The sequence below is a fragment of the Mytilus edulis genome, chromosome 2 (assembly GCF_963676685.1).
Source record: "Mytilus edulis chromosome 2, xbMytEdul2.2, whole genome shotgun sequence".
Lineage (NCBI taxonomy): Eukaryota > Metazoa > Mollusca > Bivalvia > Mytilida > Mytilidae > Mytilus > Mytilus edulis.
Genome location: NC_092345.1, coordinates 49,471,682 through 49,495,856, shown reverse-complemented (window position 1 = coordinate 49,495,856; position 24,175 = coordinate 49,471,682). Strand labels below are relative to the sequence as shown.

The window sequence follows — 24,175 nt, the reverse complement described above, 5'->3', positions numbered from 1 at the left end:
CAGCAAAATGATTGTCTTATAAATCTAGGTCACATTCAAGGGACGGGATTGAAGCATGTCCTTCCACATCTGAAAGAGATAATTCAATACGATCAACCAACTCATAATGGAGTCTGTAAACTGATTCGACTTAGCCACATGGAACACTTGGTTTAAAATCTTTCTTGTATAGAGCATCTCTGTATCAGGGAAATCATTATAGGAAATACCAACTTTGGAATATCGTGTCAACACGGAGATATACACTAAATTGAAAAGGAAGGTCAAAATATGAGGTAGACCTAAATGTATATGTTGCATCATGTATTGCAAATTGTATGGGATAAATGCAACATAGTCAGCAAACTTTGACTTATTTTGTAAGAGGACATAATCTATAGGACAGAACCAAATTTGTCAAAAGAAACTGAAAATCTGCGGAAAGTCAAAAACCTCTCATATAAGAAGAAGTCAGGTGAAAATAAACCTTTGAAAAATACGTATACACACATTCAAAGAAATTTTAAAACTTTCTCAGTTTAATTAGTATTAGAATCAAACAGCAACTATTGAAAATTGCAAGTATTAAAAATACATGTTTAATTTTTTTTTTTAAGAATCCAGTTAGTTAATAAAAAGAGGAATTTCCAGAATAGTTGCCCTCATCATTTATTATCTCATATTTGTTACTGGGCATTAACCTGGCTCGGTAATTTCACACACATGACCAAAACAATAAAGGAGAAGGTTCAGTAAGACTCCTTTTTGGCCCCAAAATATAGCAGTTTTACAAAATTTTTAAAATGTAAACTTTTAGTTATTTATTGGAAAGTAGAATGCATCTCCTTCATAAATATGGGCTGTTTTTTTACAATACAATGCACATATATTGGGTACTAGCATCATTAAGTCATGCTAATTTACTGAAATCTTCACAATTTTAGCATTTTAGTTAAAATTTAGATTGTTTCCGTCTTAAATGAAAGTGGCCGCATTTGTGTTCATTCTTAATATTAAAATATAAGTTGTATTTGTTGATAAAACATAACATATATGACGGTTGAGGATGAACACGGATGTGGCCCGCGACTTTCATTTTTGACAAAAACCATCTGAAAAGTGATATTTTTTGGTATATTTGATAGATTTTTCATATTTTAGCCTGAATCGGAGCGTTTTTAATGACTAAATCAGTTACAATCTTTCACATAAACTAATTGAATCAACTAAAATAGACACTTAAGTGTTTAAAATGTGTCCAAAATCTTTCTTCAGATGAACCTAAAATTTGAAGCCAAAATCGGCTCTTACTGGACCTACTCCTTTCGGTGTTTATTAGTTGAAGAAGATATGTACAAAAGAAGTCAAAATACGAAGACAAAAACAGTGGCAAAATCAACTATGACTTCGTCTGGTTGTTGTATACTCCCTTGTCGTCAAATATAGCTACTTAGTAACCTATTTGATTTCTTATGTTTAAGTAACAAAGTATCTTTTCGTTCAACTACTTTAATACAGATGGAAAATAATCACCCTACTGCTATAACTGTATACAAGATATGAGCTATTTTATTTTATATAATTTCAATGCAGAACCATTTTTTCAAGTGTATCCACAGTCATCTACCCATCATTACAAACAGACGGTCATCAGTATTGATAACACTGAAACTATCAGTTCTTTATAGATCAAAAGATGTGATGATTATGCAAATGACATTCAATTTACAATATCTTCACTAGGACCCGCGGAGCTGAATCCAAGGCATGCACACCTTCTTTTTATCAACAACTACAAATTCCCTCCTCAGCCTATCCGTACTTTTGAAGTTATTGCTTTTGTAAAGTTGTTGATGAACCTAAAATAGTCCTCTCGCTACCTTGATGCAGGCCTTTGTAAACTAGTGTTGCTTCTCTTTTTTGAGGAATACCAATGAGCAACAAAAGTACACATTAGTCACCTAATACTCTTTTTAATGTGTGAAAGTGAAAACAAAACAAAAAGATCAAAGTGCTGATACTCATCATTTATTTTGAATAACGTTTATTTACCCGAAAAATAACGTTTAAACGAGTAAACATGGTGATAAGAACTAGAAGCACAACTACGGTCCTTCCACAAGTACAAGTTAATGTCTGGAATACGCTTACAATGTCGCAGTTTACTGAAAGTAAAAACATACAATATTAATTTCATATCCTAAAGACAAGTGTGATATATTTGTAACACACTCACACAATCAAACAAAATTGTATTAAACTCTTTAATTACAGAAATCAATCAAAATTTTTGTCACAGAAAGAGTTATTTGTATGAAAAGTAACATTTATAGAAAAAAAAGAGTCCATAATTGTTTGTATTTGATTATTCATAATAGAACTTGGGGTGTTCCCTTATCATCTAGAGACATGTGTACGGGAAATATTATACATTTTATACAATTTATATTCATTTGTTCACCAAAATTGAAAATGACATTAATCAAGCATTTAGGTCAAAAGGTTTTTAGTTTTCGAAAATTTAGGTTTTTATGCTCTTAATGCGTCTTTGCATGTTATTTGTTCTTCCAACTGTAATGATTCGAACGCCACTAACCAGTCGTATGTAGACGAAACGAATTTCTGGCATACCAAATTATAAGACTGGTATCTTTGGTGAATGTTTGTGATATTTTTGAAGATAAAGCCCGGAACCTGTTTTTAAATATAAAACAACGATAAGGGAAAGAAGATAGTGTTCCTTGTTTCAGATTTATAAATAGAAATCTTTATGGCTCTTTAATTTTAGCTTCTTTTTTTTAATTTTAATTGATGTTTGCAATACCACTGTCACTAGGAAAGCAGACATCCGCATACCTCAAGTTCATGCAGGTTTGTTGGTCAATCTTTAGTTTTGTAGTGTTTCGTAGACAAATTTGTCTTATCCTTTTTTCTTTTTTCCATGGTGCACTACTCACCGAACTTAGTGGTGTGGTTGTTACTTTAATACCTTCTTCCCTTTTTAAATTAATAACTTGTTGATTGCTAACATCCAAAGACCTTTACATTAAAATAATATATTACCACAAATGTCAGCAAATTAAATAAAATATCCATTTGTCGGAAATTGGAAGGAGATACGTTTCGACTTGATTCTAAAAACTTTTACACATAGATGTCAACCAAATATATTGACGATAAAGATTTACTTACTTAGATCTGCATGGAATTTTGAATATGTTCTTTTGTATATACTCAATACCAAAGTTTGTACACCATATTTTCGATAATGAAGTGGATCTTTTAATAGAGTTCAACTGAGCTGGAAATAGATTTTAAAATCATATTCATAAATGGTTTAAAAAAAGTTCGTTTTACAAGTTTGTATACAGTTGTGAAAATGCTGCACAGTTTAAATCGATTGTAACAACAACAAAACAATACTTGATACTTGTGAAAAAAATATAATTTGCAAAATATTATCTTGTTCTGAAGAATTTTTATTGATTTGATTTTAAGTGTAAAGGCAATCGGAAAATAAAAAACACCTGTAAAATAGATAATATAAATATAAATATCATTTATCCTAATTTTCTGCTTTTGGTAAAATTTCTATGAGTCAAATTTACCTTGTGTGAAAGCAAAGCGACGGTCATGTGATTCGTACCAATATCTGTCGCCAACCTTTAAACGATGATACTGTATACCCAATATACAAGCAAAGGTTGGACCAACGCTTCCACTTCTTCCCTTCTCTAAAAGTGCACCGACAATCAAATCAACATCGTTTACTGACCTATATTAAAGTAAAGTATAATATCAAATCAACATTGTTTACTGACCTATATTAAAGTAAAGTATAATATCAAATCAACATCGTTTACTGACCTATATTAAAGTAAAGTAAAGTCAAATCAACATCGTTTACTGACCTATATTAAAGTAAGGTAAAGTATAATATCATTTCAAAATACTATAAAAAAAAAGATACCCCCAAAACAAAATAAAATAATATGTTGCTTTGACTGCACACCCGAATATAATAAATGTTAGCTGCTATGCATTCATATGACTGTAAAGGAAACAGTAGTATACCGCTGTTCGAAACTTACAAATCGATTGACAAAAAAACAAATCCGAGTTACAATATCGAATAAAACCTTAAGTGGAAACTGAAAATAAGGTGTCAGTTTCTGTATGCAAAGACATCATTAAAAGACAAAAATGATTTACAAACATAAGAACTATATATTGTTGATCATACAATATGGCGACATACATTCTAACCCAGGTATACCAAAATGCCCTTGCACACTACAATTTGCGCTATTAAAATGGAGAAAACTGTAATAAATAACCAGCCAGCATTAAGGTATGATGAGTGCAAACAGTGGACTTGCATTAACATGTTAAATAGGATCGACAGATTATTAAAGCAAAGAAAACATTGTTCTAGAAACATGTATATTTGAACCTGAACTGTAGATTCACCAACATGAGTTTATCTTTTTTCTAACTTGAGTTCGTTATCAAATTCTTACTCTGAGGATGACACGCAAGATACAAATGAGACAACAAAATGTATCACCGAAACAACAACGCATTTTGTAATTTGAAGATCTAACGTGATTTATTTTTCTAAGGGTAATGATTCTTGAACATACACAGCGAGTTACCTTAATCGTTAAGGTAATTGACAGTAATATCCGCGTACATAGTTGCATACATAAATAAAAAAATAACCTTTTGTTAAGGTAGCACAATACAAAGATTTTTTTTACTTCCAATCACTAACCTTTAAAATGCTGTAACTTCCTTATGAATGCATAGAAAATCAAAAAAGATGTATATATAGATAGATAAAAGATTAATCTTTTAAATGGTTGCAATATTTTTATCATGCAATCATTATGTAATCAATTATTATGTAATTAGTAGCAAAATCTGGGTCAGTTCACTTGAATGAATTTAGCTCTATCATCTCTTTAACTATACAGAAAATTTGAACGAACTCTTAATCAACACATTATGGGCTTCAAAAGGGTGTCTCAAATTGTCCTTTTGGTGTTCCATTCTCTCATAAATCTCTAATAAGTGTAAACATCCTAACCACATAAAAGAAGATAATATTTGATTAGGTTTAAAATTTGTTTTATACACTCTATCTGAAATCTGAGACACCCTTTTGTAGATAATGGCGATAGGAACAACATATAATAAAATCAACCCTCTAGGGATACCTATGCAGAAGCTAATTTCATTTGAAAGTGGAAATTTGGTGAAAAATATTTTAGACACAGTTAACATTATAATTGGTTACATAATTGTTGCATTAATTTGAAAGAGTAATCTGTTAGCTATCCAAAACTACCACTGTTATAAATTTTCGAGCATTATTAAGAAAGTTGCAGCATTTTAAAACTTTGGAGTTGGAGTTATAAAATCTTTGTATTGTGGTACCTTAAATTAGAATCCTGGTTATATATCAAATTTGCACATCATGAAAATGTCAAATATGAATATTTTCATTAAACTGATATTAGCTAGAGTTTTGAAGAAAGAAATAATCATACTTATATACACTTGAAAGTCTAGATCCAAAATAACCGAACTCATGAAAATATCTAAATTTTCTGAGCCCACAATAGTTCCTCCACTCATTGTATGCAGGAAGTCCTTCTTCACGTCCTCGCTGTATATTTCTTGCAAATAGATCTGAACCTGGTGGATTTCTGTTCGAGAATAGTTTATTACGAACTGCGTCTACAAAGAAACTAATAAAAAAAAATGAGTGATTAAGAATATACGAATTCAAGTTAAAATTCAAATGTTGATTTTATAACAAGAATTTGTTTATTCTGTACTATGTTGTGTTTTTTTCTGGTAGAGCTTAAGTAGATATATAGTTATCGGGGAATTTGATTCATTCATCAAAATTCGGAGCATCACAACTCTAACTGAGAACGAACATTCAGGAAACGCTCTTAAAGAAGGTATTTACTAATGATAACGGTCCGTATAAAAGTATTGAAAACTAAAATGCATACCTTAGTTTAAGTGAGCGTATAACCTGACACGAACAAAATCGTTCCTTAATCTTAACCTACTCAATAAAGCTGGCATGGGGAAAATTAAATTAAATCATCTTTAGTTGAGTAATATCGTTGTTTACTCAAAAAATAATTCATTTCATTGCTAAATTTCAGTGACACCTTATTTACTTCCAATTCACGTATTCTTATGAGGCATTCGTGTGTATTAAGAAACAAATGCATTTTCTTTAGTATTATTCAATATTAGTATTTGAAAGTCCCGAATGATTCTTTGAATAATAAGTATATACTACCACTGTACTTACGTATCAACTTTTTGTGATTGTTTTGTAGCAATCCATCTAGTAAGATCTTTGATATGTGATCCATAGTGTTTTTGCCATAGATAAGGATTGAAATAAGTGTCCTCAAGTTTGTGAGTAATCACCGTAGAAAAATCATTCTTTAATTCGGACGCATCTGGCATTATTTGAGAATGACCATAACGAGCAGCCGCCCCACTAAAGCTGCTAAAAATCGACGCATCGACTCGATCATTGTATACATTATTATAACCCCATGTCCTAGAGTACAAGTGAAATTTTCTCATGGTATGTTTGTCTAAAACAGCTGGTAAGAAATGGTTGTAGACGATGTGTTGCAGTTGAGCTATGATGATTCTGCGAGTTTCCTCGAAAACTTTTTCGTTGCTCCAGCATGAGTTTAGCTTTTTGAGTCGTGTAGATAATCGGTTATGCTCCCTGACATATAGCAAATGGTTAAGACTAAGATATGGTACCACAACACTTCTGCTGTCACCTAGAAGATATAAAAAGTAATAAATTCTGCAATCCACCTATTTTATAAATTAAGTTCGACTTAAAATTGATTAAATAGTATTGTTATCATTTTGAAAATTTGGAATTTCTAATAAAGATTTCTTAAATTGATAAAATTTTAGACTTTTAATGCTTGCAAACGCGTGATATTGTTATTTGGGCTTCATTGTGTCGATACATGTTTAACGATCAAATGGCAGATATTAATGTATAAATAATTGATATTTTAAAAGTAAATTAGTATATTGATAAACTCTGTATGTAGACCGAAATGTTTTATCAAGGATTCGCTTCTCGTGATGAAAATGTTTGGTTTCAATAGGAGCTTTGTTTCCCACCAACTACTCAATATGTTTCATCTATTCAACATTAAAGGCAGATTGTTTGTAGATAGTCTTTAAAAATTAATTTTTTAAGTTCATTAAAAATATCAGGATTATTGAACGACTCTGGTATGAAATACATTTACGCAAATCGGGTCTATTTCATTGTAATAAACATGATGAAGAAACAGGTAACTGTCGATAAATAAAGAAAAAAAAAACTTACCGGCAAACGGACAGCGGACATTAGGTGTGTCTTTAAGACAACCTCCTCCAGCGATTGATGGCAAAATGTTTCCACGATCTACCTTCATTAAGACTGTTGAAAGGAAAGAGAAGGAGTTTTAAAATTTGTATTCTACATATCTATCTGTAAGATCCTCATTCATCGAATATAAAAAAATAAACATTGTGAACAGCACAGAAAAATATATACAGCATAACATTTGTTATCGTAAAGATACCTACATCATTTATGAAACGGAAATGTTCTAGCTGTTTTCTTTGAAAGATGATGATATAGATAGTATGTATACTAAAGAAAGACGCCTCATACATCTATCGGTACGTTAGTGTTTTTTCATCAAATGTTTGATAACTATTTTATGTAGAAATTCGGAGCAACGAACTCTACCAAAAAATGATACGTTAAATCAGATGCTCCTGAAAGGGTAAGCAGTACCTGCTCCACATAAGACGCCCGTCGTGTAGTTTAAGTAAGTAGAAATCCGGTAATTAGTCGCTTAGCCTATGGGAATGTCGCAATAGAGAAATTTTCCCAACGGATAAATAGAAGGTAAGTAAAATACACTGCGTACAGTTAAAAAAAAAACTTTTTGGTATAATCGTTTGCTTTTAAACATTTAAAAAAAATGATATTAATGGCTGGCCATAGTGATTATCACCTCATCACCTTTTATTGATATATACGTAAATTACTTACAACTGTTTGGTACCCTTACTGCTACTGCTACACCCTTCCTACTGCCGTACAAAAAAGAAGCATCAATGTATGACGTTATTAAGTTCACTTGTTCCCTGTAAGCTGCAAAATGATTTTTCAATATATTTAGAATAACGATAATATATAATAATCTTTTATTCGTAAGCAATACAGCTTATAGAATATAAATATTACAAATATTCAATTACAAATATTCAATTACATCAGTGAAATATATTTACATTTCAACAATTAGACAAAAAAAACGATATAAGTAAGTATACCCATATAACAGTACAGCAGAGTATGATAAAACATAACACATATTAAGCATTTATAATGATTAAATTAAATACGTGCCTTCTCGGCCAGAAATAAAAACTTCCCTAAATTGTTAAGTTCCTTTACATTATGAACAGATACCAGTTGTATGAGTTAAAAATTAGAAGGTTTTCTCCAATAATAAGGTTTGATAAATTTCTTTCGAAGTTCATTATACTTTTCACGTACTAAAATAAAATGATATTCATCTTCAATTACTTGTTTATCACACATATTACAAAGTCTATGATGTCTCTCGATATTATAAAATCGACCAGTTTCTATATTCAAACAGTGAGCAGATATACGATATTTACAAATAAATGGTTTATAAATATAATTTACAGCATGATCTAAATAAAATTGTAACATGTTGGGGTCAAATACATATCTATACAACATACATTTTAGTAAAAGTAAAATGATCTTGTTAATTTTGTTTTCATTATCTTTGTTAAAGTGTTAAAATCATTATAATTTTCATGTAGATATCCTAATTATGATTGAGGCCAATTTTATTTTAATTTGACCCTGTAGATAGATTAAAAGAAGAAGATTTTTGAAAAGATTTACAAAAATTAACAATTAATTGCAGAAAATAAGTTTAAAGAAAAAAGTCCCAAAATATCAAGTGCCAATTGACCATGTTCACTTATTTGTAGATCTTTCTTTGTCTGCTATTTTTGCTAAAAAAGTAAATCTTTTCTTCCGCTCCAAAATTTATTTCACACAAGGCCTGTATAATGGTGAAAATGCCTTTAAATGTTTTTACGAAACACTCTTTAATATAAATTTGGGCAGGGGTTCCCATAACCCCGACTATATTCAATTTTTAGCCCTTGAGACCATTTCGGTAGATGGAAACAGTCATCGGATACATTTTGCTACTAGATACCCCAAGGACAATATCATACATACGTGGTGAGTGATGGTTCTTTGGAGCGGCTTGTGATCTCACAAAGTTTTTACAGCTTGGTGGAAGACTTGAATCCCCCGCAGGAATGTTAAAAGGAAAACAAACATCAATACTGAAACAAAATTATTATTGTATGTAGTGTGAAAATATGTTATGAACAATGCGACATTATTAAACATAAATGATACATCAACACAGCAATCGTCACAACTCGGCCGATTCCGTACCTGATAGAAGGAGAGGAGCGGAGTCACCCGAGGAATGCCGATTGATCAACACAGTAATCGTCACAACTCGGCCGATTCCATACCTCATAGAAGGAGAGAAGCGGAGTCACCCGAGGAATGCCGATACATCAACACAGCAATCGTCACAACTCGGCCGATTCCGTACCTCATAGAAGGAGAAAAGCGGAGTCACCCGAGGAATGCCGATTGATCAACACAGTAAAATAACAAAACATTGGTTCGATTTTGCTTTTCTTTTAGATATTTTTTTCTGAAATCGATTATATAAAATATTCACAATTGTTAGCAAGCAGGCATATATAATTTACATTTTACATTTCATAATAGAAGATAATATATTATAAAGGTAACATCTTACTTGCCAAAATGTGGATCCTTGTTATTGCAGCAGTCAGAAGCTATAAAAAGATCATCCTAGAGTTTACATAGTTATCCCAGTGATATCGATAATTCCCCCCATATTCATATTCCTATATTGTTCAGGTTCATTTCATAAATCAAACAAAAATGATGATATATTTGTAAATATGAACTGCATTGAGCTGGCTATCCATAGTGGAAAATGGTATTTATAATACATGTCCGCATTCTTACAAAAAATATATGTCAAAACTCAAGATTAAGCAATTTTAAAGAGTAAAACTAAATGATTTTTTTCCTAAACATACAAGAAACTGCTTTTCATTCATATTGTGATTCCACGGAAGTAAGAAAACAATGCAATGAAATTGTTATTCATACTCCATATGAAAAAAATTCTTAAACTAGCAAATATGGAATTATTTTTCATATGAAAATCTATAATTAGTTATAGTTATGTAAGCGATTAATCTCGTAGTAATTATTTTCAAATGTATGAAGTTTAAAATAGCATTTTGTGTGTGAGGATTTTAACTGTACATGTATTTTTTTTTTTTATGATAAAAAGTTTAATTTTGAATAATGTACAAGAAAACAAAACCAACAAAATAATGAATCTAAGTGTCATGCAGATACAAAAAAAAATCAATAAAAAATTACCAGCTGCTGGAGCCGTTTCAATGTAATCATGCGCTATTAATTGACCGAAACACATGACCTCTCCAGTTCTCCATCGATCATACTGATTCCTTGGTCCTAAAGCCGAATCTGATACCAAATTGCTGACAGTTCTGGGGTTTGGTAGTTTGTTCGGGTAACCTCTAGGAAGACTTATTCCTGTCAAAAGTACAAAATGGTATCACATATATATTGAATTGAATTGACAACAAAACCGGGTATGAACACATAGTAAACAGGAAGGGAAAAGATAGTTTACCGATTTTCAAATGTTATGAATCTATTAAGAAGACAAATTAAAAATAACACTGGACAAACTGAGAGAACAGCATGAGCGAGACCTGGTGCTTCGACAGGGAAATCCTATCTTGCTATGCATTTACCACCCGCAATGTGATTCCACACGCAGTTACACTCAGGAATGGAACACAATCCATTAAAAAAACAGATTACCTGAAAATTCTGCTATTTAAACATGACGCTAGTACATTGAGGCATTGCAATTTTGTATCAGAAAGGATTTGGGGGGGGGGGGGGGGGGGTGTAACATAAACATTTAACAATTTTGTAAGGTTTATTAATTTATTGAAATGCATGTATTACCATTTCAAAATATGACATTTAAAAGAACTATGTGTTGTGCTAGTGATCCGTTTCAAGACTTTGTAGTAAACAAATATGATTAACAATCCACGTGGTTCTTGTATTTACAATATACCATAACCATTCTGATGCTCCATTTGCCAATTTCGAAAATGAATTTCCAGACGGAAAAGACTTGAAATGATACACATACAACTATTGTCATACATTGTAAAATAAGTGTAACAAAACAAGCAAACATACATAATGTATGCACATTTATAAAGAAAAACATGTTAAACAAGAAAAAATAAATCTTATACTTTTCCTTTTTTAAAACCCGGGATTTATAGTCAAAACCGGGAATTTATTTTAACTTTGAATAATTATTAAAAAATGTACTGGATTTTCTATCCTCAAATATATGTTCAACATGTTCATATTCTAGTAGTTATATTTCAATGTTCGTTGTTATATTTTAACTGGTAATTAAGCTCTTACCGTCTTCGTATCCCACCATTGGATGTCCACGATGGTCAGTCAATCTTCTCAGAGTGATATCACATTTCCCCCAAGTGGGATTTTTCAAGTTATTACATGACCCATCAATTGTCCTATATCTGGCATTTTGCGGACAAGCTAAATATAGAATATTAACATTTATTTATAGAAAAGTTTTTGTTTGTTAGTTTGACGCTACTTTCAGCACGTTTATAAAGTCGGCCGCTTTAATTTTGTTTTGAATGAAGCCGGAGTACCCATAGAAAACAACCGACCTTACAAAAATACATAACACTGAGTTTCCGATACAATGAAATAAGACATACAGGTTAAGACATTAGTGCTTTCATTCAATTATAGAACTGAACTCGACCAATTGGCTAATAATCGCATTATCTTATTCACTTCTTAAAATAAATTATTGAAATAAACTGCACTACTTTTGCTTTTCGTCTACAATTATTAGACACTAGATTAGACATTATCAGTAATTTCTACATTTTCCTTTTCATCCTACGGCGTTATATTTTTCAGACCATTAACGGGAACTTATACACTAGAAAACCCATTAAACAACGTCACGTGTTGATTTATCCATGGCATGGATGTGACTTCGTTCATACAACAAACCACAATCTTCACTGTCTTCCGAAATAACGTGATATTTTATGTTCACTTTTCTTTATGCTACAATATGCCAAATATTTTCTTTTACTATGTAATAGAAATTTCACAAATAAAAACCTGAAAAACTTATCTCTTATACATGTTATACATATGTTGAAAAAAATGGTTCTATGGTCATCCCTAACTATTTTGATATGTGCGTCACTGATGAGTCTTATGTGTGACAAAACACGCGTCTGGCGTATTAAATAATAAGCCTGGTACCGTTGATAACTATGTACAAGGTTTGAACAAGGTTACATGTTACAATAAGTTATACACGTACTCTACTATACATGTTAACAACAGAAACCCAGACATTAATCAATTATGCGAATGTACCTGACCTTGAAACGATTGACACGAGTGTGATCTATGACTCATGCATGATTAATGATGTACGCATGAGCTATGATGCATGCACGATCTTTGATGCACGCAAGATCTATGATGCACGCAAGATCAATGACTCATCCATCTTTAATGATGCAGACATGATCTATTATCTCTACATTTTGAGAACACTTGATTTCATTCCATTTTGAGTAAATGTGTTTTTCTAAGTACCTGCACGTCGGTGCACCTTGACTTTTGAAACTATGTATCAGCTCGTCTATAGTATATATACAATTTTGCCATTATGTCTTTCTAGCCAACTTTGACAATTATAAACCTGATATCTTATATAAGTTTCATCGGTGTTGACATGAATATCAATTATGTGGTAATTTAAAAAAATTTCTGTTTACAAAACTTTGAATTTTGAAATTATATGTACCACTGTTATATAATATGTATGAGTTATATAACATTACCTTTATTTCATTTTAAAGTACGGTTTTTAAATTCAAGAAAATAACAGTTACGTAAGAAACTATTGATTAATTGTAATGTAGCTTGTATTCACATTGTTTTTATCTTGACATAGATTGATTAATTGCTTAAATAATTAAAAAACAAAACATCTGTTGTTGTATAATAGAATTATTCTTTTGTTTTTGGATTCTTTGAATATTTCAATTTTTTTTTTCATAAATTTATTATTTTCATACTTCAATATGGTACAACACAAATCAGTGAATTAATAAACTAGCTATATGTAGTTAAGAGGGTGTCCATGGAAAAACAGGCAGTGGATGGCACATGACATATTTTGTTTTTAAAACTTTTTCATCTATTTCATATCACAAATTCATTTTTTCTCAAAATTAAATTTTGTTTTTTTTATTAACTGCAACAAATAAAGAGAAAAACAAGAATGTGTCCAAAGTACACGGATGCCCCATTCGCACTATTATTTTCTATGTTCAATGGACCATGAAATTGGATAAAAAATATAATTAGGCATTAAAATTAGAAAGATAATATCATAGAAAACATGTGTACTAAGTTTCAAGTTTATTGGACTTCAACTTCATCAAAAACTACCTTGACCAAAAACTTTAACCTGAAGCGGGACAGACAGACGGACGAACAGACAGACAGACAGACAGACAGACAGACAGACAGACAGACAGACAGACAGACAGACAGACAGACAGACAGACAGACAGACAGACAGACAGACAGACAGACAGACAGACAGACAGACAGACAGACGGACGAACGGACGCACAGACCAGAAAACATAATGCCCCTCTACTATCGTAGGTGGGGCATAAAAATACATAGAAAGCACTAAAAATTCATTGAAAAGGGGAGATAACTCTTCATTTTGTACACAATTTTGTTGTGTTGCTAGTGAACTTTAAAATCATTTTCTGAGCCATCCACTGTTGATTCAAAAATATCTTTGACATATATGTCCTTTGTATGATATAAACATTGCATTGGAACCAAAAAATCAGTGGAAAAAATTATGTTGTGCCACCCATATCATAGGATTTGCCTGATATTTACTTGGATAGCCTCTTAATTTTACAAAAACTTAGTGGACTTGAAAAAGAGAAGCAAAAGATACCAAAGGAATATTCAAACTGAAAGTAGAAAATAACAACTGACAACATTATGTCCAACAAATAAAAAGACAAGCAGAAAAACAACGGTACACTTTCCAGTTTAACAAGAATTATTTCCAATTTACCGAAAATAATTTCAATTTTCATGCAGTAGATAATACATTTATAGCATTAGTATTGTCTTGTTAAATACTTTCATTAAAGATAAAATGCTTTCAAAATGTATATAAGATATCATAACAAAATCACCGAACTACATAGTAAATTTAAAATATAAGAAATTCATGAAAACTGGCAAAACCAAATGGTCGATCATATCATAAAACGGAACGACCGGAAAAACAACTGTCTATTCTTTTCTTTGAACAGGCATTTTTTAAGGAAAAATGGCGGTTAAAAATAATTTTTATATGGTTCTTTTTTTAGAATAGTGTGAGCAGCCAAAACAAACAACAAAGAGAAACGGAAGATAAACAAAAGGATATTGAAAGTCGATGAAAAACATATGACGTCTTGCCCAAAAAAACGATAAAAACACAAACAATAAAATATACAAAACACAAGACAGCAAGAAACCCCAATATCCCGATTATTATTTACAGAAATAATACAATACGAGACTACACAACTTTTAAGATATATTAAAGGAAAATACAGATGGAACACAACGTTAGCACTTATAATCCATAACTCAAGGTCATCCTGTATTATTTGATAAGTTAGCACTGGAATTAACAATGTCTTATTACTTTTCTGTTTTAACTTTTTGAGGGAAAAAAATACCGGACATTACTTCACAAAATCCTGGCTCACTAACTTTTTGCCCAAACATCGATCAGTATATGCGGTTTTAAGTTTTAAATTTCTATTTGCTGTTGCATATTGAAACAAATGTTTTAAGAAAATTGATATATCGACGAATTCTATTCATCAATTCAATTGAATTAAAACAATTAATTCTTTGGAAACAAATTATTACATTCGTAACTCGCATTCTCATTAAGTTATCTTAGGTGAATACAAAAGACATATTCTAGTACATTTGTTCCTTTTCTCCGAGTAGAATGTTGAATCGCCATTCCATTCGAAATTGGAAAACATTTAAATGCTCATTATCTTCGTATTCTATTTGGTCTTTTACACGTTTGTATTCAAACGTCACTGGTAAGTCATTTGTAGATGAAACCGCATTTGTCGAACAAAATATTAAGTCAGACATCTTTGATTAGTTTATTTATGTTTGTCAAAGAATTATGTTATTATCCTTTTTTTTCTAAATAAACTGATCAGCCAAAAAAAATTATAGAAAAAGACAAATTTCATTACCTATTGGCGATTGTGCAGTTGCTATGAAAATCTGAAATGAAAAATAAAATAATAACTAGCAGAAATTTTGCAATGATAATTGTTAAGAACTGTTTCCCTTTGCAAGTGTATATTTAATGTGTCACCTCAAAACGTTTTACTATTTTTATGTGAAATTCCATACGTGTTCATCACACAAGCCATGCAAATTCTAGTATAAACATTTGGAACTGAAATTACGAGTATCGTAAGTGAAATCTTAAGTCATTTTCACAAAGGCGGTCGTAAGATTATTTTTTATCTTTAAAGTATTCCTAAGTTTTTATCTTAAGTAAAAACTTACGACTACTCGTAAGATAATCAATTGCATAGCAACCTTGTTTCACTTTAGTTTCACATGCGCAATGACGCCTTCCGACTATCACTTATAGTCACCCCTTTGCTAATATTCTCAAATTACAATGTTGTCATAACCTACGAAAAAGAAAAAAAAATATACACTTGAAAAAATCCATATACTTTCAAAAAAAGAATTGTATTGATTTATCATTAATGTTGATAAAACAACTATACATACTAAAACATTAAATTGAAAATGGAAATTGGGAATGTGTGAAAGAGACAACAATTCGACCATAGAACAGACAACAGCAGAAGTTCACCAATAGGTCTTCAATGCAGCGAGAAATTAAGTAAATTAAGATTTTTAAGACATCAATGCTCATAATTTAGTATATCATAAGTTAAGCTTAAAAGATTGTGGCTTTACAAAACATTTAATTGGTTAAACGAGAAGACCAACCGCGAGACGGATTCATATATGTAAAACTGAAATAAAAAAAATTGATAAAAAACTACCCAACAGAACCACGACATTACAATCTCATGACTAGGAAAATTTATTGAAATGCATGCAGTATAATGAAAGCCATCATTGCTTAAAAACAAGCACCTGAGATCACCCGGGTTTTTTTTTGGGGGGGGGGGGGGAAGGGGGTGTTGCTTATGATTAGTTTTTTAAGTTTAAGTGGAGAGCTGTGTGTCTTGTTTTGTTTTCGAACTTTGAGCTTAATTGACCCCTTGGTATCTTTCGCCTTTTTTAAATCTGTTCCTATGATGAAACAGTATATATATATATATATAGTTCGTTCTATAATAATATTTATTGAAAAAAAAATTTAGTCAGTGGAGGCTTTGTTAAATTTTCGATGACAATATTCCCAGATTTATTAGTTTAGGTTTTCTATGTTTTTTTTAAAATGTTGTCGATTATTATTGTGACTTTCACTCGTCATCAACATGTCTGACCCTTTTTTTTGACAAGTTATTCTGCAGCCCTTAGCAAGGAGATTGGACGTACATATAATGTACCTTGTACTAGTTGTATATGATAATTAATGTCAGATATGCAGAATACAAAGTGTTTTCATGAAACCCATCATGTCTTTTAATTGTAAACAAAAATTTAAGCAGCAATGTACTACAATGTACAAACAATGTCTGTTTATTTAACGCATCAATGTAAAAATATCGGAAATTGATGAGACTGTCATTAAAGTGAGAGGGTTAGCGCTATAGAACCAGGTTTAATCTACCATTTTCTACATTTGAAAATGCCTGTACCAAGTCAGAAATATGACAGTTTTTGTCCATTCGTTTTTGATGCGTTTTGTTATTTGATTTTGCCATGTGATTATGGACTTTCCCAATTGATCTTCCTCTAAGTTCAGTATTTTTGTGATTTTACTTTCTACCTTTTAAAACATGACCGAAACAGTTACATTGAAATTATAAATTATATGTTCGGCTTTGAAAGCAACTGCTACATTTCTAAGTCGGATAAGCATGCACTGTTGTTGTTCTAATTAGTAAAGCCCGAACATGAAATCATTTATATGCAGATGTGCAGTTGAAATGGATTGAAGAAAGGTAAGTCGAAAAACAGGTCAACGGACAATTCCCCTTTATCAGAGTACCCCCATATCTCATCCCAAATGTGGCCATTTCTGAAACTGTGTGTACAATAATCAGACTGACAAATCTTAGGCTTTGGAAAAAATGTTTATTGATCTTTAACGTTCTAAAAAATCTGTACAACCTTGAGTCTTGCTTTTGTATAAGTGTTCGGAATTGGCGTAACATAATTTGCAATTTTCACTCCATAGCGGACGTGATAGAGAGCACCAAATTTGCACATTTAACTACAAAACATGATCTCTTCTTAAAGCTCTTCTGCTTATAATATTGAAAATAACTATAGCAGCCATTTTAATTTCTTAGATTTCTTTTAAGATTTCTCTTAAGTTTAAAATATATACTTAAGAGTGGGTAATAGCATTCTTGGAGTTACGATAGTTTTTACTCTTAAGAGCTACTTAAGATTTTTTTTTATGAAAAGCCTAACAATCTTAAGATTACTCTTTATAGTAAAATTTATCTTAAGATTTTTTGTGAAAAGGGCTACTGGTTGATAAATTAATAAGACATTGTCAGTCTTTCAGTCAGTCTCGATACTATCCAAAAATGATAAGTTCATGACTGTCCTAACAATAGACCACTTTCGAGTTCATCCGTGACCGGAAAAAACTCGTGAATTATACGCGCTTTTATGACGTCATTTACCAGATAGAGGGGATCGCCTGTATCCCTGCACTATTAAAGTTCATCAAGCGTCTTAGTGATCGCTATTGTGCAGTATTAACTAGAAATAATGTTTGTTTTGTAAGTACTTAATCACAAGTCTGAGCAGTAGTGCATATAATGTCGTCGATATTTCTAAAAACAAATTATAAGACTGTACATGACTCAAAATCGTATGTGTATATCTGTTGAACAACTAGTTTCTATATTAATAAAATGGAAACAAAAAACAGCTAAACGTGAAAAATATGAATGGTGAAACCCAATATGTTTATCAAGGTCTAAAATTGTTTGCAAAACGGGATAGTTAAACGATGTAAATATGTAAATTCATGCAATTGTTTCACGGTTACTGGTAAGGGTAACATTGTGATACTCACCAATGAAGAAACGATTATGGTAATAAACACAGTCTTCGCCATTTTACCTATAATATCAAAAAATAAATTTAAAGTTTATCTTAATTTTACATAGCAAATCACATTCATCTTGTTCTAAAGGACATCATTAATTCCAAAATTCGCCCTTGTATTCACTGACGAAGATCTACTTTTTTTTCGATATTTTTTTTCTTGTACAGTCATGTATAAAATAAATTCAGGAAAAAATTATGACGACACTATAGGGGGTAATTCCACCAATATTTACAACTAACATTTTCAATAGGTTTTAACGTTCAGAAGTCAAGGGTAAATTTCAGTTTATTGTTGTAGATAAACTCATCATAAATACCAGGATTAAATTTGGTATCTAATCCAGACGCACTCCTCAGTGACGCCCGAATCCAAAACAGAATAAAAAGGCCAAATAAAGTTCGAAGTTGAAGAGCATTGAGGACCAAAATTTCTAAACATTTTGCCAAATCCAGTTGAGGTAATATATTCCTGAGGTAGAAAAGCTTTAGTATTTCAAAAAAACAAAAGTTGTGTAAACAGTAAATTTCTAAATATGACCATACAAATAAGAATTCATGTCAGCACAGTAGTGCTGACTACTGCAGGTGAGGTTTGAATTGTTCACAATTGGAAACAATTTATTTCGATGAGGTCAATTTTCAAACTTAAACATAACAAAACATAAAATCAATCTTTTGAAACTTGACATACGGTATGAACAAAATTGACCGACTGCTGACCTCTAATTGATTGTTTTAGTTCTAAATGTTGTAAATAAGCAAAAGTTTTTCAAACTTTATGTTAATTCCTACAATTTTTTTAAAAATAAAAATTCATAAAATTAGTTTTTATAAAGAGTAACATTATTGAAACTAGAGCACCTAACACTAATTGATTAACCATACGACAATGTTAAAACGAGTAAACACAGAATTATCTGACGAGCCTAGTTATTTTGATGTCATTTGTAAGCTATGAGATGCAATTTTTCTTTCAATTAAACTATTATCAAGGACTTCATTCGTTTCTTCGAAATTCCATTCAATGACTGGACTAGTGTTTCTACTTCATGCTTGATTGTATTATGTAAAATGTGAACGGGTACAGGTTTTGTTCATTATTGAAGGCAGTAGAACGACCTTTAGTTGCTAACATCTTCGTCTTTTAGGTGGTTGTCTCATTTGAAATCATACCGCATCTCCTTACTTTATGAAAAATTATAAAGTGTACCGATACAATTAACCATTCATTTGATCAACTTAATTCCCAAAATACTTTTTTAAATAAAGTTTTGTTGTATTTTGTTTTTTTTGTGGTTTCGTTAAAATATTGAAATGAATATTAAAAGTATTGTAGAGAAGTAAATATGATAGAATACGAGTTTAATATCCAGGAAAAAATACAGTTATTTCAATTTTTACAAATTCCTGTACCTTACCTATACCATCCGATCTGTTTACTGTTTCTATCTATTCTGGATATGTTGAAATAATTTATAAAACATGACAACTCCCACAAGAACAAGTTTAAATACACTTGTTAAACTTACTAGTTGTGCACAGATGGTTAAAACATTTTACTACAGTAAAATATATCATTATATTTTATTAAAGAAAAAACCCCAACTTTATGTATTTAATGAATTGGAAAAGCTATTTTGGACTCATCTCCGTTGAGAAAACTCAAAGCAAATACATTTGGAATCCATCGACCAACAAGTATCAACATACGTGACGAGAATAACTCAGATATTAAATAAATGTTGACCTGATGTACATACCAAAATAATTTTTCTGAATGTTTTTTTGCAAATTTTTGATCGGTACCTTTTGTTTTTCTGAAGGTTCAAATAGATGGGTGAGTTATTTCAACCCTTCCATATCGATATAGAAAGATTTACTGGAGCTCGTCAGTATTTGCTTGTGTTATTTCATTGTAATGATATTGTGTGTTCACTTTACAGATAATGCGTGTTGCAATTTACAGATATTGCGTGTTATCTTACCTCCTATACATTTCCAGGAATATGATTGGTTAAAAGCGTCCGCGTGCAAACCGTGTATATTTGATATTAGGTTAGTAGGGAGGCGGGGCTTATCTCATACACGGTTAGTAGTGGAGTTACGTCCCTTTATATTCCATATTAGGTAAAAAGGAGGCGGGGCTTATTTCATACACGGTTAGTAATGGTGTTATGTCCCTTTATGAAAACAAAACGGTACTGAGAAAAAATCTTAAAAGTTCCAACAGATGAAGAAATTGATGATTAAGATTGAAATAAATTCATAAAACACATTTAAACCTTACAAGTCGTTATTGTTAGCATCTGTTTTTGTAGGATCAATGGAAGTGTTTTCTTAATGCTAACAGTATTGAAGACTTGCTCATTTTGAGAATCACTAGTCTTAATTTCACACGTTCAGATAGTCGGTAAGATAAATTCGTAACATAGTGTGCTAGTGACGTAATACGGTATATATGGGGTCAGTAAATTCCATATGGGGATTCGAGCTTCGCTCTCACCCCATATGGAATTTACTGACCCCATATATACCGTATTAGGTCACTAGCACACTATGTAACTAATATTACACTTTACAGATATTGCGTTTTGCACTTAACAGATATCCTAAGTTAAAAAGTTAGGTTCTGAGTACTCAAAAGACATTTTACAGGGCATCACTGACTAGTCGTCGGGACAGTTTAACCTAGTGTAAAATGGCTCGACGACTAGTCAGTGGTGCCCTGTAGTAAATGAATGCATTCTGTCTGTCTGTTCGTCAGACTTATATGTCGTGCTATAAGTCTAATTTCATTGAACTTTAATATTATGCAGAATTTCGGAAAGAGAGACAAAGGATACCAAAGAGACATTCTAACCAGATCGTGAAAATGTAAGCGCCAGAAGAGCTTGAAGATAATCCAAAACCGACTTTTTGTAAGATTTGGCAATTGGTTTTTGCATGATATATTTTCAAAATCTTTAAAAAGGATAAAGTTAACCAAAACTACAATTTTGTACAAAACGATAAAGCGCAGTAGTGTCATTTTGTTTCGAATTAAATCATTTTGGTTACTGACAAAAATTGCCTAAAAAATCAAAAGAGGTAGGTCAATTTCTCCGTGATAAAAATTTCCATCTGGTTCATTTTTAAAACGTCGTTCCATCTTTGCTTAGATTCATATTACCACAGTCCACTTAAGGTTTCTAACAATAAAATGTCTCAAATATTAATTCTTAAATATCACCAAATTATGAACTTCCAACGATAGCTCAAAATCTCAATAGTAGCACGTTTTGAAAATTCATCCCAAGATGTACAAGATGGACATCATCGTTAACCGTAACTCAAATTAAAACCATCTATTGGATAAACATTATTCATGTTTATTATCGTTGTCTCTCTATCAAAATATGACAAAACCATGTTAAATTTATAATTTCGTATCAATATGTTTTCAACAGCATCATATTTTGCTGATAAGCATTTTTAGTTAAACATTATGGAATATGTAAAATAGCAAAAGTACCGAACTCTGAGGAATTTCAAAACGAAAAGCACTTATATAAAAATGGCAAATATAAAACTTTAACACAATAGTTTACTGTATGCTACATTGATATAGGTAATTTTGTTACCCTATGAACATATCAAAATCATAAATCCTTATTTTAATTATTTTGTTTTACAAAATTCTTACCTGCAGCAAACATGTAAGCATCAAAGACACACAGTATTATAAATCTCTGGTAAATGATCTGTTTCTTGATGGTTGTTGTATATTACTGTTTGACAATCGTTTTGTAAATGCTATTGCAGACTACTGTTTTATACCACATACATATCTTTTTAGAGTGTAACAGATGTTCTTTGTCATAAGGGATGCATTCGATCTCCCTCATTATATTGTATTAACATTAAGAATTTGATATCTAGTAAATATATAACTAGATAACAACTTGCGACGAAAAAATTTAATGAAACATTATTGTGAACTTTACACCTATTCGCTGTTAATTAAAGTTTATAAAAATTGATAAAAATCTGCATTTAAACACAGCTTGCATATCACCAGCCCAGTAGCCAGTACTTCGGTATTGGCATGAAAATACGGATTTATTGTGTTATTAAAATTTGCTGTTACAAAATATTAGAAATTATTATAAATTAAGGAATGTATCTCCCTCATGCAAAGCTCTGATTCCTTTCACGGATTTGGCTATACTTTTTGGAACTTTTGGATTATAGCTCTTCATCTTTTATATAAGCTTTGGATTGCAAATATTTTGGCCACGAGCATCACTGAAGAGACATGTATTGTCGAAATGCGCAACTGGTGCAAGAAAATTGGTACCGTTAATTTTATTATTTATATATTGCAGTAGATGTATAATGCGCAGTCAAATAATGGGCAAGAGAAATTATTTTTTTTTACCTCTGAATATTTTTTTAATAGCATATTATAATATTGAAATAACCTTGGTGTAAAATAAATTTTTTTTGAAATTGGCTCTTTCTCATGAACCATGCGGTAATTGTTTGGTTCTGTCGAAATATTTAACAAGAAAAGAAGGAGTGTTCAATGACAAAAGTTCATATAAGTTAAGCAATTGACCCATTGTTTAACATGTCATTTAGATATTTCTTGTAGTTTCCATGTAAGTCAACATATTGCATTTCGTACAAAGTTAATGATAAATCAATAATAACCATGTAAAACAATTTTACTATACTAATTCTTACTTGTAAATCATATTCACTAAATTTCAATAATCATGTAAAAATGTTTACAAAAGAGGGACGAAAGATACCAAAGGGACAGTCAAACTCATAAATCTAAAACAAACTGACAACGCCATGGCTAAAAATGAAAAAGACAAACAGAAAAACAATAGTACACATGACACAACATAGAAAACTAAAGAATAAACAACACGAACCCTACCAAAAACTGAATAAATGTTTTTTTTAGAAACTCCTAATGTATAGTGCATCTTTTCAACGTTCATCGTGTCAATTAATCAATCATATGCGTAAAGTCGGACGATATGAGTATATACGTAGATGGTCAGGACCATACGCGTATGGTCCAAATACTCTTTTGGTCCAGAACAAAAACAAATGATAAACGTGATCTTGTTATACAACTAAGATAAATCAAGGGATATCTCCTTTGCATGGTGGTTTAAAACGTCTTGTAAAATATTCCGCGAAACTAAGTGGTATCTGGAGGATTCATTCCAACTCCGATTAGAACACCCAAAAATTCGTCCCAAAAAACGTTATGAAATCGATCCAAATTAAATGTTTAAGGAGACATGAATGCAGTGTTCGCCCATACAAACTCTTTTCAAATACATTTAGCACATTTACTTTGTATGCTGTATATGACTACATGACTACTCGGGCCAGAAACAAGCATGACAATGACAACTTTGACCAATTTAAAGACAAGTTCGACCACTTTAAAAGACAACTCGGACCCCTATTAAAATACACTCGAACCAC

General features: G+C 31.2%; 1 protein-coding gene across 4 annotated transcripts; it reads right to left on the bottom strand.

The window, feature by feature from the left end:
- Window positions 1–1,991: 1,991 nt before the first annotated feature.
- LOC139512367 (salivary peroxidase/catechol oxidase-like) lies at window positions 1,992–22,518 on the bottom strand. 4 transcript variants are annotated; one of them, XM_071299947.1, is made up of 14 exons: window positions 22,368–22,518; window positions 18,651–18,697; window positions 15,652–15,682; window positions 11,702–11,839; window positions 10,601–10,777; window positions 9,939–9,978; window positions 9,335–9,444; window positions 8,096–8,197; window positions 7,379–7,471; window positions 6,317–6,809; window positions 5,532–5,732; window positions 3,588–3,754; window positions 3,172–3,280; window positions 1,992–2,144 (listed from the first exon to the last, which is right to left on the bottom strand). In XM_071299947.1, exons 1-14 carry the CDS (start codon window positions 22,378–22,380, stop codon window positions 2,024–2,026), a joined length of 1,842 nt encoding a protein of 613 aa, XP_071156048.1. In that variant the 5' UTR covers window positions 22,381–22,518; the 3' UTR covers window positions 1,992–2,023. The 4 variants fall into 4 exon arrangements, with proteins under 4 accessions (XP_071156048.1, XP_071156049.1, XP_071156050.1 ...); XM_071299948.1 differs by lacking the exon at window positions 22,368–22,518 and adding an exon at window positions 20,104–20,238; XM_071299949.1 differs by lacking the exon at window positions 22,368–22,518 and adding an exon at window positions 20,099–20,174.
- Window positions 22,519–24,175: the final 1,657 nt, after the last annotated feature.

Excerpts from the sequence above, each read along its gene's own strand:
- LOC139512367 (XM_071299947.1), bottom strand. Across the intron at positions 11,840-15,651 it reads AACTGCACAATCGCCAATAG|CTTGTCCGCAAAATGCCAGA; the intron begins GTAATGAAATTT and ends TTCTATATTTAG. Across the intron at positions 3,281-3,587 it reads TCGCTTTGCTTTCACACAAG|CTCAGTTGAACTCTATTAAA; the intron begins GTAAATTTGACT and ends ATCTATTTCCAG.